The sequence below is a fragment of the Capsicum annuum genome, chromosome 3 (genome assembly GCF_002878395.1).
Source record: "Capsicum annuum cultivar UCD-10X-F1 chromosome 3, UCD10Xv1.1, whole genome shotgun sequence".
Classification (NCBI taxonomy): Eukaryota; Viridiplantae; Streptophyta; class Magnoliopsida; order Solanales; family Solanaceae; genus Capsicum; species Capsicum annuum.
The window spans coordinates 250,451,787-250,468,576 of record NC_061113.1 but is presented as its reverse complement, the minus strand read 5'-3'; the positions used below and the strand labels follow the sequence as shown (position 1 = coordinate 250,468,576).

The following is a 16,790-nucleotide window of genomic DNA, read 5'->3' as shown; positions in this document are numbered from 1 at the left end:
AAGTTGACACGCTTAGAACTAAAGCTATAATAATAGAGGCCCCCTTGTGTTATCAACAAAACTAATTATTAGATTACAGATCTAAAGCTCCCAACGCCCAGCCCCTCACCAAACCATCCAAAAAATTGGTATAGCTTTCAAAAATATCATCCATGACTCACATACACATACCTTGCTTCGATAAAACATTAGTCCCAATTGGATTATTGCATATTTAACTAAAGCAGCTCGACTAGACGTAAAGACTAATTTATCATATTTAAGTGAGAAATTTAGATAGATATATATTAATTAAATATAACTAAACAAATAAAGTATGGTTTTATAATGCATATATTGATAGCATAATCTTTACGTATTGAACGATCATGATACTTCTTAACAATTAAAATTTTTAATCAACGGAGAAATAATATCACTATTTTTGTTTAATAAAATATCAAAGCGGATGATTAACCCATTCCATACCTTTACTTTTTATATTACTATATTAGGAAGATTTAGTTTGATCATGTGAAAAATCTTACTCGGATAAGTTTCCTTTCTACAATTTTTCTTGGCATCTACCGGGAAAGGTCAATTTCTCCGGACCCTATCTTTTTATTTCTAGGAGGAGAATAACAAAAGCAATTGAATAGCTGACAAGTATTGTAGCATTAATTACAATGAAACAAATCATTACAATTTGGAAAAAAGAAAATAAGTAATATACATGGCTATGGAAACGGAATCACCACTAGCAAGAAATATCTGGAAATAAAAACTTTTCTCTTTAAAAATTCCCCACAATTTATGATGTAAATCTACCACCTTTTAGCTCTCTCCCAGAACAGAACAGAACAGAACAGAACGGAATCATGGATTCAAACAATACTACCTACTCCCAAGTCCCAACTTTCCAACAAAAAAAGAAAACAATTGTAACCTTTAAGTCATTTCAAGTGCAACTTCTTCAGTAGAATTATTGCTTTGCTCCTCTATTTCCAATACTGGTGATTTAGCACTTGCTCTACAGATTGGACAAACAGCTGTTTTCTGTAGCCAAGAATCAATACACTGAGCATGAAAACTGTGATTGCACTTGGGCAACAGCCTACACTTATCACCAGCCTTGAAATTCTCTAAACACACAGCACAATCCACTGGGCTTGTACTACTCCCTTTCTCAACTTCCAATTTGTAATCAAAACAGGGCAATTTCTTAATGTCCTCTTGTGACATACTAGTTGTATGTCTCTTCAGATTTCTTGGGTTGAAAATGTCACCATTTATACCATTTCTGCCCCTGAAAGCTCTCCCAACTATACAAACATGAATGAATACCAAAGCAGCTATCCCAACTAACAGCAACATCACGGAGACTATAATTTCCATTACCATGAGTTGTTTTTATGAAACGCGAAGCTTTAGTGCTTAGGACTGCCTTTTTTTACCTTACAACTTTCATATGGAATCCGTGAGCATCGCCAGTATCTGATCAATCGCAGTTAATATCTAGCTCTGTTGATTTAAGGACAAATGAACCTGATTTTAATATAGGGAAGAAAAGCATGATTGCTCGTGAAATTAATGAAGGTGCGCACAAGCTGGCCGACAATTATAAAGAGAAAGAGAAAAGAAAAGCATGAAGTAGGAGCCAGTGTTATTGGAAGTATACACACTTGCCACTACTCATCATGCTCTTTGGGGATTTGAAAGTTGTTCCTTTTTTCTTTTGTCTGCTGGCGGAAAGCTAAAACAAGACCCATAACATTGAGTTTCTTGGTCAACCAAAGCAAGAATTTGAAGGCAAATTCAGTCTTTGGTGTGTTTGTTTAGTACTCCTATTTATAGTAGTATCTAAGGTGTGAATCGTAAATGGGGCTGATTTATAGCTTTTGGGCGAGTGGTACTTAATACTCTCTCCGCTCCATTTTATGTGTAGTTATTTATTTTTTATCTCTTTATCATCTTTTGTTATTTGCTAACTATCCATTTTATGTGTAGTTATTTTCCTTTGTTATCAGTTTAGAAAAGAATGTTATTTTTTTTTTTATAACTATTTAAAGATACAATTTTACTTTTATTCCTATTGATCTCACCTATAAGGTCTCACTAAATTAAAATTATTAGTAGTACAATTTTTAATAAAGAATAATTTAATAAAAGTCATCAAGCCTTTTTTTAATTCTTAAATTTCACGTCCGGTCAAATTATGACACATAAAATAAAATGGTAGGAGTCCCATTTTATTCTGTTTCTTTGATTTCTATTATTATTTATTGTTATGTATCTCAACTATCATATTATTGTGTTGTAATTATTGTCCGCTTGCCATCGTCTATTTTTGTTACTATTTTATTTCTTCTACTCCTATTACTTAATTTTTCTGGACTGCTTTAAATCATTTTTCTCAACAACCTCCCTATCTGAAAGGTGAAGGTAAAATCTGCTTAAAAACCCATTTTGTAGAATTATAGTGTATGTTGTTGGCATTGGGCGAGAGTGCTATTTGTGATGGTACGTATGGTTCACAAATGGTAGTTACACTAAGGAATATTCATCAAGGAAGTTTTGCAACTCTAAAACTCCTTACTTCAAATAAGTGAGCATAAACAATGGACAAAAATGTTAGATAAATACAAATATTTTTCTGGAACCGTTCGGAAATTTGCAATTGCCAGCGCTATCCTTTAATCCATTTATGTCCAAATACTCACAAATCACACAAAAAATATAAGTTTGGTTAGGCAAATTTGGTGCAACGAATTTCACTGACAAGGCGTTGGCAGGTAAAATCAACTCATGCCTCCTTTATGAGATACCATCTGTTGTATATATATCAGCTCAAACACCCTTACAGATTTGTCATACAAATATTGATTAATTTGCAAATTACTAACGTATCAATATTTGCATATTATGTTTCTCCGAACGCCTAGTTCATGTTGTTACTTGCAATCAAATTCAAATAAATAAGAATGACATGGAGACTCTTGTCTTTATGTAAACTTGAGCACTCCCCCCCCCCCTCAAAAATACTACGAGTACTAGTATAAATAATTGACTTGAAATCTGTCTTCTTTGAATTATTCAAAAACCAAAATCACTGGTTCCGTATTAAACTAATATATTCTGGTGGAAGAAGTTGAAGGTTCACTGTCAGTAGTAACACATTTCTTCAAACACTTTCCCTTCATACATAAAATTACGCAATAATTTATGAGTTTTAATTTCTTAGTGTACTACACCTATACAATCTTCTTGAAATGGACTATATTATTATTTTGACTATAATGTTAAAATAGCTTGATTATATGGACTATAATTAATTATATCGTTGCAGTTGCGTAGAATCTTCTTCCATCCTTGTTAAGTTTCTCTATTTTATCCATTAATTAAACGGCTGTATCTATCAGGTTATCAAAAATGTGATTCTATATATTTGATAATTAAGAAAATTCATAATCAAATATTTTAGATCGTGATTTAACATTTTAATTAATTTCTTCTAAATTTTTTATTTATTCAAAAGTAACTTTTAGATTGTAATCTATAATGTTTATAAATTATAAAGAAAAAAAAAAGGATCATTTACTAAATAATTGTCCATTGTGAAATTTTTAGTAAGAACTAGGTTGGAGTGTAGACATCAAAATTTTGTGGATTAGAATTGAATTTCTGTTAGAGTTTTTGGGGCTGATCTACTCTATTTTCTAAATACGCCTATATAGGAGCAAATATTCTCTTAAAGAGCATCTCCAATATCGCACAAAATCACAAAGTATTCATAAAGAGATCATCCTACGTTTGAGAAATACACTATTAATGATTCTTGAATTACGGAGAAAATCAAGAAAGAGGAATAATGGGAAATAGATTTATAGTTTGTCAAAATTCTTGTTTCTTCAACTTTATTCCTGATTGCAATTTGTTTCTTTTGACTGTTGCAAACACTGAGCCTTTACATTTGTATCCAATTGCATCAAATAACATTCTTTTAAAGAGAGAAGTTCAGAAGGATCCATCATGTGGTTGGCGTAAAGAAAGTTACTTTAACCCAACAAGCATTATTTCCATCAACTAAATAAAGGTATGTTTTAATGCACTATATATACTATATAATAGGGGATTTCTTCTACTTCTATAGACTATATAAGTTTGTCCTTTCATTTTAATACAATTAAAACGAAATATTGCAGCTGGCAATATCATGGCCAACTCTGACTGCACAAATGCACTGGCAAATTAGATAGGTTGGGCAAATTTTGATAGTTACCACCTGCAGAGAATAAAGAGTTAGTATATGGGATATGGATAGTAATATCTTAATAACATTTGAAATTAATTTTATTTCATATTTGGTTTGAGATGTTAATTAATCTAATAATAATTTTTACACTAAGATGGTAGAATTAATTATCTCACATGAAAGATGTGATAACTAATCCATGAATAATCCTAACTTATGGGATATTTTGAGATCATATTCCATCATTGTACCAAAAATGATACTTTGACATGAATCCTTCAATTTTTGTTGTTTGTATATTTTAAAATAACATAAGTAAGGAGTACAATTTATGATGATTTTGTTTTCTTTATAAATATAAGTTGTTTCATTATTATAGATATATTAAAAAGATAAAAATTATTATAATATTAAAAACGTATAAAGTGATTGGTTGATAATTTAGATGAAATTTAAGAATCAAAATGTTCAATTAAAATAAAAAAGAAAATGTGTCTATTGTCCGAAGTTGGAGAAGATGGTTGCGTTTTGAAAAAATTACTTACAACCACACCTTTAACTTTTCATTATTACTTAAAATTCCAACCCACTAAATTAATTATAAAAAATCCTTCCAACTCATAAAACCCTAATATTTGCTGATACATTACAACCCACCCTATTTTTGCGCCTCCTGCTCCTCAAAACTGGCCTAAAATCATGGAGACGTATCCATATTTTTCACCAACTCAGCAATTTTAAATTTCAACGATGTTATCAGCCATTACTTCAACATTCAAGTTTCAACTTTCAATTACAACCTCCATTAACTTTCTTCTTCAAATTTATAGGAGGTAAGTTTGTTTTCATAATTTTTTTTGATTACAAAGACAGTGACTTTTTGTGAAAATAAATTGAAGTATCGTACCTATCCGATTATGATGAAGAAACTACGGGAGATTTTTGGTAGTAGCAATAAGAAGCATATTGTTGCATCTGCGAAGAGGAAAAGAAAGCAAGTTAAAAAAAAAGTTTTTTTTTATCAAAGGTATGGATTAAACGTATTCTTGTTAACGTAATGTATCATATGAATAAACAAGTCTTTAGATCGGGGATTTCAATAATAATAGAGATGCGTTGCAGGTGACCATCTTGTATTCGTACATATATGTTTGTTCTGATACATCATAAAATTTAGGCGTGATTTTGGTTTGTTCTACACCTGATATATTCAATACAATACGTCTGATACATAGATCCAAGGTTAATAAGACATTGTATGCTTTCTGACATCACTACCAGAAATTCAGTATTTTTCGATAGCCCATGTAGTCGGAATGTAGTCAGAAAATAAGACATTTTCGACCACATTCCGACTGTATAGTGGTAGTCGGAAAATACCTTGTCGGAAAAAACTTCCGACCACATTTGTCGGAAATTTTCGACTACTACAGTCGGGAACATGAAATTAATAATTAAAAATAATTATTTAATAAATAAAAATATTCCGACCAAAGTAGTCAGAATATTTTAAAAAATTATTTAATAAATAATTTTTTTCTGACTACTGTGGTCGGAATATTAATAAATAATTATTTAATAAAATAATAGGTTTCCAACTACTGTGGTCGGAATATTAATAAATAATTATTTAATAAAATAATAGATTTTCGACTACTGTGGTCGGAATATTAATTAAAAATTATTTAATAAATAAAAACTTTCCGACTATGGTGGTCAGAAATTTAATAAATAATTATTTAACAAATTAAAATTTTCTGACAAATGTAGTCGGAATATTTATTAAATTATTTAATAAATAAATTATTTCCAATCATTCCTGTTCAACTAGAATTTAAAAATTACAAATAAAATTAAAACTTAAAAATTCAACCACTTTGAAACATCCAAAACAAATAGCGGAATCAAATAGTATAAGCATTTCAAGACAAGTCTAAACGTCACAATCCAAAACAAACGCCAATTGTAATAGTTTAAGTCTAAATGTCACTATCATAAACAAGAACCAACCACTACAATGTAATCTAATCACCTGATTCACTATCTTCCCCATCCTCAAATACTTGCAGCATATGCTTCTTAACTAACGCCTCAAACTTGCAAATTTTGCACAGTATTGCGTCAACTCTTCAATTTTTGTTCTTTCCATTTCTTCTGCATTTTGTGAAATAGAAGAGGAGTTGGGTAACATTGGGGAAGAACTACTCGAGGATTGGTTAACTCCAAGCCCGTAGATTTTACCCTTCTTTGGACCACCTACCACAGTTGTTCATATTCTAGTCATATCAACAGGCGATGGTTGGACCATGGTACCATCCTCTGAAGCAGGTTGAGTTTGACACCAATATTCAATGCTTTTTTGAAATCCCTTCTGAAAGAAAAATAATTGTCATTAAGTAAACAAGCTAAGTTAAATAATAAGAAAATAATATATATAAAATTTATTATCTTACAAATGCATCCTTAGCACGCGGTTCGACCCACTCTGCTCTTGTACCGTCTGGGTTTTTCTTCATATGTGTCTTTGCGAAGGTTGTAGGAAGATGTCACGACCCGAACTAGGGCCTGACCATGACAGACATCATGAACCATAAAGGCTCGGGCGTCCTACTCTATCTGGTAATCATGCACAACATTCACATAATAAAAGAAGATGCGAAAATATATCTGATACGAAAACATGGTCATAATCTGGATTTAGTTTATCAATAAGGAATGAAATCCGAACTCAACTAAACAACATCTGGGACAGTCTGTGAAATCTCTACTACATGAAAATTTGACAACTATCTGAAAACTGGGACAAGGCATTCAGTAGACCAAAACTGTAATAGATGACATAATCTGAAAGGACAGGCCTTCTGGAATAGAGAAGGCTCACTACTGTACAATCTGATCTGCTGTTTGAATTACCTACTGCTTATCTAGACCCCTAGACTGAGCCTCAGAACCCGAGAGGTAGGGGAGGGGGGTCAATACAGATGTACTGGTACGCAGAGAAAATCCAAAATAATCATTTATATTCAACATATATGAGAGCAATTTAAAGCAATTCATAAACATATCATATAGTAAGAAATCACATGGGCAGTTTCGAAAGACTCTGAAAAATCATCTGAACTTTGTGACACTCTTTGTTTTACTTCTATGCTAGGTGGTGTACCCTACAACTCTGAAATTCTACGGGCTATATGGAATCCGCCCTTGACTCGGCGGGGAAGCTTCCGACCCAAGTATACCGCAAGGGTTGGAGTCTCTGACTCTGCTACGTCACACGGCCGTCGCCAGCGTAAAATAATATACCTGGATTGATAAAATCATGATTTTAGTTACTTGAACTAAAGACCTCTTCGGATAAGCACCTAACCCTCTTTAATCCCATTTTAACTCTTTAAAGAATGCATTCTCTGAAAACATATTCGGAAGACATACTCTGTTATGACATACATGTTTATGGTATCGTCATACCATTGACTTGCAAGTCACATCTCTGAGCCATTAATAACATGTTATAATCTCTATTTTTAAAACATAAGTTTGGGTCCGCCATATCAATAAATCATTTCAAAGAAACTCTTTCTCAAACCTCATGTAAACACATGCAAGACACTCTCTTTGTCAAGCATTTTCAATAATATAAGGTGGTTATGTCAAATTTCTCAATCACATAAAACTCTTTCTCATTTAAAACAAGGATGTAATTATATCAAGAAGCTCCCTCTCATCATCTCTATATCATGTTCAAACACTAAGGTATTGAGAAAACTAGTTTCAAAACCATAAATCATGAATTTCAAATCATTCACAATAAGATCATAAACTTGAATTTATCACAAGAGAGGAACCCCATAATCTGTGCTCTCAAACAAATCTTAAATTTCAATTTCATACATATACTTGTAAATCAATTTAAGGGGATGAGGCCTAAAGGCCGAAATAACAATATCAATAACATGCATAAAGCATAATAAAAATCATGGATTTCAAACCCCTTTAACAAATGCATGCTTTATAATTTTTAAATCATAATTGTGTATTTTCAACAAGCCCATGTATTTTTGGGATAAACTCCACGTACCTCAATTTAGGAATTTGATGAATGCTTCTTGAAGCCTACGATTTGGGGATTCCAAATCTTCAATCAATCTTGAATACCCACGGTTAAATCTTAAGTTATTTGGGTTTTTAGTTTGAAACCCTAGAGAGTGTTCTTGAGTAATTTGGATGATTGTGAATGTATTCTGGTGTCTTTGGGATTAAATCCCGTGTTTAAGCTGATAAGTGGGTGAAAAATACCCAATATACCCTTAATGAGATAGAATAAAAATATAACTGGGAGCCCGATTTTATAGGCCACCGCGACGCGCCACAATCGCGGTGGCTCACTGAAAATTGACGAATGGGATTCTTAAGGTCACCGCGACGCGGAGCCATCGCGTTGTCCCACAGATTGGGACCTAAAACTTCAGCGCGACGCACCAAAATCGCGCTATGCTATTGGAATTTGACAATTGCTAAATAGGCCCACTCCGCGACGCGCCAAGCACCAAAGTGATGGTGTTTTACGATTAGGAGTTAAATTAGCCAAAACTTCTTGCCCGGGTAATGGATTTGGGCGAATCTTATATCGACGGAAAGCTCATTCAATTTTACACATGATAAAAATTCGAAATAAGGGAAATTATATATATGGTTTAAACTTTACTCATTTTGGAATCCAAAAATGAGACTAAGTCTTTTTGACACTATTCTAGTCATTTAACTCTAAGAGCTTATTATCACGAGCTAACGCATGGATGATTTTGCGGGGTGTTATAGAAGAGGTACATCTACTCCCCCATTTAAGAATTTCTGTAAAATTTTACCCATATACAAGATCAATGCTACTGTAAAAGTTCATGAATTAAGCTTGGTGACTGTTAACAACAAGTATTTTTCAGCAGTTATGAAAGAGGTGAAGCAAAAAAACATTACTATTCTAAAAAACATGACAGGAGATATACTGAACAACCCTTCCTCTATAGTAGAAGAAACTTTTTCTCATTTTATAAGTCCCTTATGGGTGATACAGCATCTACACTACCTGCTGTAATAGTTGAATCATACTAAGAGGGTAAAAAGAACCACCAGAAACCACTAATAGATCCACTTTAGACTGGTAAAAACTAGTCAATCCCCTTAACAAACTTCCTAATGCTCTCAAAGTAAATTGAACTAAATATAAAATTATTAAAGTTCTCTGCTTTGCTTCTTTGAATTTGGAAGGAGTACTATCAAGTTTGTGGGTACATTAATGCAGGTTGTGACCAACTTGAATAAGAGTGGATTGACAGTAATTTTATTCACCAGTATAATAGTGCATACTACCAGAACACAATACCAAGAAGCAAAACTCAATTGAATCAAAAGTTGAATTTCAGGTCACAGAATAATTTATCAATGTTTTACAGTTGAATTATGACACCTTAAAACTACTGTCTCCACAGGATTTTGTAAATCCAGCAAGCGATCAAATAGATTAGGGAATATGATGAAACCTAAGTTTGATCATAATTGTGTGATGTCTATAAGTGCCTTAGCTTTAAGAAAAATGCAGCAGTAAAATGATCGCATTCAACATGAAAATAAATAGATGTAAAAAGTGATAATAATACATTATGAAGTGATTATCATTCAAACAATCAAATGATGCAAAATACAAAGTTAAATTCAGACTTGTGGATGTTCTTATTCACTTGGACTGTATATATAAGGCAAAAATATTTGGCAAAAAAAAAAAAGTCCCATAATTGAGGTATAACTGCAGGGAAACACTAAAATAATATAGCCATTCTTTTCATAGTATTGGTAGACAAAGGAAGATATAAAGAATTGACCCCCTTTTCCAACAAGCATATTTATCTGATGTGATACAAGATCCTTCTAGGAGTTCCTCTGGCTTTGCCTTACAAAGCTAAAGGAGTTATATCTAGGAGGTATAAAGGTACTACTATCAATTCAGGTTTTCTAGTTTATGCGCTTATATGCTACTGAGATTCTTTTCCTCTCATAGATGTTCAACCAAGTTGCTCTTACTGTCGTGGTTGCTAATAGACAACACTAGTTATGAATCGAAGAGCAGAATGCAACACAACTTTATAATCATGTTCATGTGTAGCTTTATAGAGTGCGCTTATTAATTCGGCAATAATGCTCAAATCAAATCTTGTTTTCTACCTGCAGACAAGTTCAATAAAAATTAAGTGTGTTTGTGATCGTGCTGATGGGTGTGTCATGGAAATTGCTGCAGTCAGTGCTGCACCACCAAATGGTGGTCCAGAACAGTTGGCTATATTTGTGGTTCTCAAAGAGGAGGGGATGAATATTTCACCAAACACACTGAATAAAAGATTCTCAAAAGCCATTCAAAGCAATCTTAATCCTTTATTCAAGGTTTGCACCTCTTCAAGTTTGTTATATACAAACAATCACTTGTTGTCATCAAGTAAACAGACCTGAGAAATTTCTTTCTTTTTGTATGATTAATAGGTGAGCGTGGTAAAGATAGTTCCAACGTTCCCTCGAACAGCTTCAAATAAGTTGTTGAGGAGAGTTTTAAGAGAGTAGTGGAAGCAACATCTTCAGATACAGAGTAAACTTTAGCTAACATCTCAACTAATCTTTGATGAATATGACTAATTAAATGAATGATCACAACAAGTTTTCGGATCTACTAGTTCAAAGTAATAGTCTAAACGCAGTTTTCTGTGAAAATCAAACCGGGTGATTGTTAAAATTTAATCTACAGGCATTCTGACCTCAGTCATGCTATCACTGTTATTTTTAGTTTTCTTATGCTCGATGTGATCTATTACATGATTTTTCTATATTTGGAAACACAAGTACTGCAAATTCTTATTCAACTATTTAGTTCTATTTACTTGAGAAACTAGCTTTTTAGTTCAACCATGTCTGAAATCTAGAAATAATTTTGGTCTACAATTTATAAGAGATCTCCACCTCTATCTAGACACATACGTTAACTATTAGCGTAATGTAATTAATACCATGTGACTCAAGTAAACAGAGGATGTAATATCTCCAGATAATTAAAAATTCTTATGAATCCTCACCAATGGCACCACTGAACTTGGGAGAGGACAGTTTAATGAATCTTCAAATCTCTTTGTCTTATTAGCTATTATAATAGGACTTAAGCTATTGGTGTAACAACTAGTCTAGTAGGGTATTAAGCAAGTCACACTTAAGAGGGCACAGTTTAACAGAAGTCCAGAGCCCTATGGATTAAATTGGAGACTCATAAACAAATACTTTTCTGTTGTAATGAAATAAAGGAGGAAATGGATAAAAGGGTTAGACAAGAATAGTACCAATCTTCTTTGGTGGGTAGAGAAACTCATCGAACCTTCGGTGTGCAGCGAGCCGCCCATTTCAGAGGCTCGATTTTCCTTTCCCCATTCCCTCTTCTCCTTATATTCAGGAGTATCCCATAATATCAAGAACTTAGACCAAACTTCATCATTCAACAAACTAGGTTTTACCAATTTATTCCGGGCCTCATACAAGTGTTCTTTGACCCGTAGAGCTGCTTTCAACCAAAAATGCGGTCTACATCATTATCATGACAATCACTCTATGTACACTTTGTCTGCAAAATAATTTAATATAAAATCATAAAATGAGTTGATGGATATAATAAAAAAAACTATATTTAGGCAATGAGAATTATAGCTTATAAAACTGCTTATAACACAAACTGTTTCCACATAACAATTCTAATTTTGTATGGAATCTCTAACCAACTATTCCACGGCTCATTGAAAAATGGTTTAATTGCTTCTATAACCATATGCGCGCGAGCATATTGTGGAATGAACCTGCAATAAAATTATGTTAAACCATCATCTTAGCTTTTAAAAATTAAGGAAAACTTAAGTGTTACTTACCCATCATGATAAGGGACGATTTGTAGCCTCCCAACATCGTCACATTCTAATACATCTTTAAATTACAAATTCTGAGAAGCAGCTGATGCAGCACTAGGTGTTGTGGCACTGTCCATGGATGGCGATGTTGGTGTGTTAGGACCTCTAACTCTCAATCCAGAAAGGCTTGGTGCAGATGATGTCGACGGCACAGATGAAGAGCTACTATGTAGACTATTTTGGAATGAAGAGGTGTGGAACTGGTCAGACGGTTGAGGCATGAAAAAGGCCTTTGGTAGTGAAATAGTGTATTTAGGAGGGGGAAGAATATTTGGAGTAGTTGGTTGAAGAGTTGTGGTAACAGGTGGTGGTGGTTGTGGTGGTGGTACGGTATATTGACCTGCAGTAAGATTATCAATTCCATTCTTACTTTTCTTACGTCGTCCATTAACATTACCTTTTGATGCAATTGATTTTCTTTACTAGACATCTGAAAAAGAAAGAACAACCAGTTTATTATAATAACAAAAGAAGTTCCTTGTTGAAAATCAATGACATCATTAATGGAAGGGGAGAAAAAAAGAGTTACAGAAGAAGTAATATTCAACTTTTTAACAGTCATTCCTAGTTCAATTCAAATTTTCATGCCATACTTTTCCATATGTGTTGAATGTTGGGTCTAATAACACTTATGAATAACAATCCAATTCACAATTTGTCTTGTATTTTAAAAATTGACACTCAATAGTCGCTACAGTCAAAGATTACAGCTAAGAAAATAGTGACTAGGAGCATTGTCACATGAACCTGATCGATCTGATAAAAATCATTTTTTGGAGAACCGATCAATCTAACCTCAACACTGACCAAACATACTTTAGTATCCCTGATCACTATCGAAACTCGAATAACCTTCTTTGTTCTTGTTGTTCAATTTTATCAGTAAGTTAAGAACTAGAGTTAGTGACAATTCTCTTTACTTTTCTCCAAAGAGACCTAATTATATGTGCAGTACAAATGAAAGAAAGGAAGATTGGGAAACTAGAGACAAATATTAATATAGAGAATTGGATTGTTATTCCTATGACCATACCTTAATCCTTTTTTTCCTACTCTAAGTAGTTATATTAGTAGAATCACATATTAAGGGGTGAAGCTTGAGCTAAAGGCTATGGGTTCAGCAAATATCAATAGCTTTGACCAAGAACTCTATATTTGTGTTGAGAAAACCATTCAATATGTATAAATAATTCATCCAAGACCTAGTAAGTTCTCTTTTCTAGAATATAGAACCCATATACTCAAATTTTTGAATCCACCTTTGAACATGTCACCACCTTATAACAAAAAGACAGATAAGGGAGCTAGTTTAAGGGGAAAGGAGAAATAGAGGGGAAAAAGAACATTGGAGCAGATGTGCAGCTAGTATATAATTTAATCAAACACTACACTTGTATTTATAATGTATAATCTACAGTGACAACAGTTAGCTAAAGCACCTGTTAACCAACAAATGAACCTATATATCAAACATCACATTTACTTTCTAAGTTGAGTCAACGGCTGGGTTTCAGATAAAAACAGTCACTTTGGGTCAGTTCTAGATTTTTTGTAACATAGTTATGCAAATGGCAACAAGCACCACATCTTTATCTGTAGTAAGAAACAGAGTTCACCTTACTTTCTTACGGTAGCAAAAAAGGGTCTTGCTGCAATGGAGCCTTAATGAATCTAACTGAAGTAAATATAGCCCCAGTTGGTCTTTTTTAATCTGGTACGCAAATTGTAATCAAGCTCCAATGAAGAATACAAAAGATAAGAAGCAACATAAGTACATCAATATTACAAAACAAAGGCTTGCACCTTAAAACTATTACACCTCATCAAAAGTGGTAGAAGAAACCTGTTTATGGAAGTAGCACATCAAAACAAAGGCCTGCACCCAAAGATACAGATATAGGGAAATCACAGGTGGAAAAAGAGGATACATGGCTGTAGGTTACAACTAAATCGGTAGCTAAAAGCTTAGATGTGCAGCATCAGATTCATATTACAAAAGTAACTAATGGTTTTGAATATCTGGTTGATGATGATCAAGATATACCGGGCCAGGAAACTAGTCTATAGGTGCTGATGAAGGGCATTGGAGAAAATGATAGTAGTTTGAATAAATGAATTTGATCACTTAGAATACAAGAGGAATAAATAAACTTCACAAGTAAAGGGAGTTTCAATTATTGAGGAAGGACAATAAAGTTAGTATTATTGCAGGTATAAAGCATAAAGTCAAAGTAAATATAGCTAATAAAGTAGTTCAGAAAATAGCACATATTGTCAAGTAAAATAACAACAAACAGCAGCCAAAATACAATTCAAGACCTACTACACACTACTATTAATAACAACTCAATCCTCATCGCTTGTTTCATAGTCATTCATCAATTCTCCCTCATCACTTGTTTAATTTTCATCAAGTAACTCTTCCTCGCTTATTTCTTTTTCATCAATTGGATCTTCCTCGTCATTTGCCCTGAATGTTCCTTCTCCATAATCATTAACAATCAGTCTAAGTTCAGAAGGATCAAATTCTTCATATAGGCCTTCGCTATGCTGTAACTCATATGCTAATTCATCATCCACCCTTTCTTCAACACTTGAAATGTCATTCTGATACGCTACATCCAATGCATCCTCTACTTCAAATCTACCCACAGGCTTTGTTTTTATAGCTACCCGCCATGCAGATTTATTCTTACACAAAGGATAAGGAGCGTAATACATTTGTTTCATGTTTAATGATAAATGGATCATAGAGTCCATACTCTCTTGTACACTTAAATTTGACTATTTTGTACTGAGGGTGCACCTTTGTACCTAACCTAGGCGTAGGATCATATCACTTACACTGAAAGAGAACCAACTTTTTCTTTGACCAACCAACATGATAATTGAATTCTAAAATCGCATGAAGCATATCATAATAATCAACACCGCCATCACCTTTCACCCGAACCCCACTGTTGTTGGTTTTCTTGCCCTTTGAGAACTCTTCTATATGAAATCTGTACCCATTGATAGTGTACTTAGAAAACTTTCTGACTTTAGCATTAGGTCCCCAAGCTATATCACATAAAAATTGGCCATTTGGGTCATAATTAAGTGGATTGTGAACCTATAAAAAGTTTAAGAAAAGTTAAAATTAAATATACATTAGACTGAACAAAAGTGTAAATGGTGTGAAATATTTAAGTTACGCTTACATATTCTCTAAATCACACTGAAACATAGCATAAACAACAACATCCCCATGTAAAGCCATGAAGTAGTTGTACGGCAAAGTTATAACTTTCATTAGTTAAAGTTTAGATAGACCTTGAATGATTGTTCCTAATATAAATATACTCTTATAAAAAGACAGGACCTCGGGACAATTTAATAATACATGTGTTGTGGCTGACTTAAGATCCACCTCATTCAAATATCGAAGTGGACCAACTTTCAGACTTTCTTTACCTGGCTGATTGAATATTGAAAATGGTGGTGCTGAAAGATCTGTATTGTCTCCATCATCATGCCTATTAGGTCAGTTTCTCAGACATGGTATATCATGTTCAAATTAATGTGAACAAAAATAAGAGGTCTCTTTAGCCAAATAAACCTCACATATTGATCCCTCAATTCGAGATCTATTTTTTATGGTCCGCTTACATTTGCCAATAGTCCTGCATAGTATGATCTTTTAGATGAAATAATGTTCTATTATAACACATAAAAGTAAATGTTAAAAGTCAATAGCTATCAAAAGATACATCCATCTACACTGAACAGGCCCTCCAAGTCATGCCTCACACACAAGGTGAATTTGAAGATGCTCCATAACATAAAAAAAATAGAAGGAAATTTTTTTTCAACTTGTTTAAGGTTAAGAGAATGTTGATATCCATCAAAGATAGATTTTCCTCCTTTAACGTGTTAGAACATAAATCTTTGAAAAATAAGCTTATCTTTATTATGGGCTTCCATATTCTATCGGGCAATGCACTGAATGCAATTGGCATCAGTGACTCCATGAAAATGTGTCAGTCATGGCTCTTCATAGAGGTCAACTTCCCTCCTTCATGTCAATGCAGCTGGATAAATTTGACGCATATCCATCTGGCATTTTCAAATTCTTAACGCAATCACAAATATCTCTTTTATCATCCAAAGTGAATGTGTAACTAGCCTTGGGCTTTTGAATCTTGTTGTTTAAGTATGTCAGGTATAACTCACTACGCCGACAGTACTCCTATACATCCATACTGGCCTTCAAGTTATCTTTTATTTTGTTACTTACATCCATCACAGAATTAAACAAGTTGTCAAAGAAGTTTTTCTCAATATACACGGCATCAAGATTATGAGGCAGAAGATTGTCCTTCCAGTGATCTAACTCCCAGAATATTTTTCATTTAATCCAGTTATGTGTAACATAACCAGGTATCCTGGATGGTGGAGACTCTGTTACCTTAGGTAGATTCCTCACTCTATCCCAAATTTCTTCTCTCGACAGGATTGGCGGTGCCTCCTCAAAATCAGATTTATTCTTCATAAAGTCACTAGTATTCCTCCTAAACTCATGTTGCATTGGAAAA

General features: G+C 33.4%; 1 protein-coding gene and 1 long non-coding RNA gene across 2 annotated transcripts; both read right to left on the bottom strand.

Moving 5' to 3' along the window:
* Nucleotides 1–630: 630 nt before the first annotated feature.
* LOC107863666 (RING-H2 finger protein ATL39) lies at nt 631–2,044 on the bottom strand. Its single transcript, XM_016709699.2, has one exon. It carries the CDS (start codon nt 1,378–1,380, stop codon nt 928–930), a length of 453 nt encoding a protein of 150 aa, XP_016565185.1. The 5' UTR covers nt 1,381–2,044; the 3' UTR covers nt 631–927.
* A 4,049-nt stretch (nt 2,045–6,093) lies between these two features.
* Nucleotides 6,094–14,317, bottom strand: LOC124897179. Its single transcript, XR_007053853.1, has 5 exons — nt 13,838–14,317; nt 12,178–12,646; nt 11,602–12,108; nt 6,685–6,847; nt 6,094–6,602 (listed from the first exon to the last, which is right to left on the bottom strand). It is a non-coding gene; the product is annotated as an uncharacterized LOC124897179 (long non-coding RNA).
* Between the last annotated feature and the right edge of the window lie 2,473 nt (nt 14,318–16,790).

Bases quoted from the DNA above. Each gene is read 5' to 3' on its own strand.
- LOC107863666 (XM_016709699.2), bottom strand. From the start codon at position 1,380: ATGGTAATGGAAATTATAGTCTCCGTGATGTTGCTGTTAGTTGGGATA.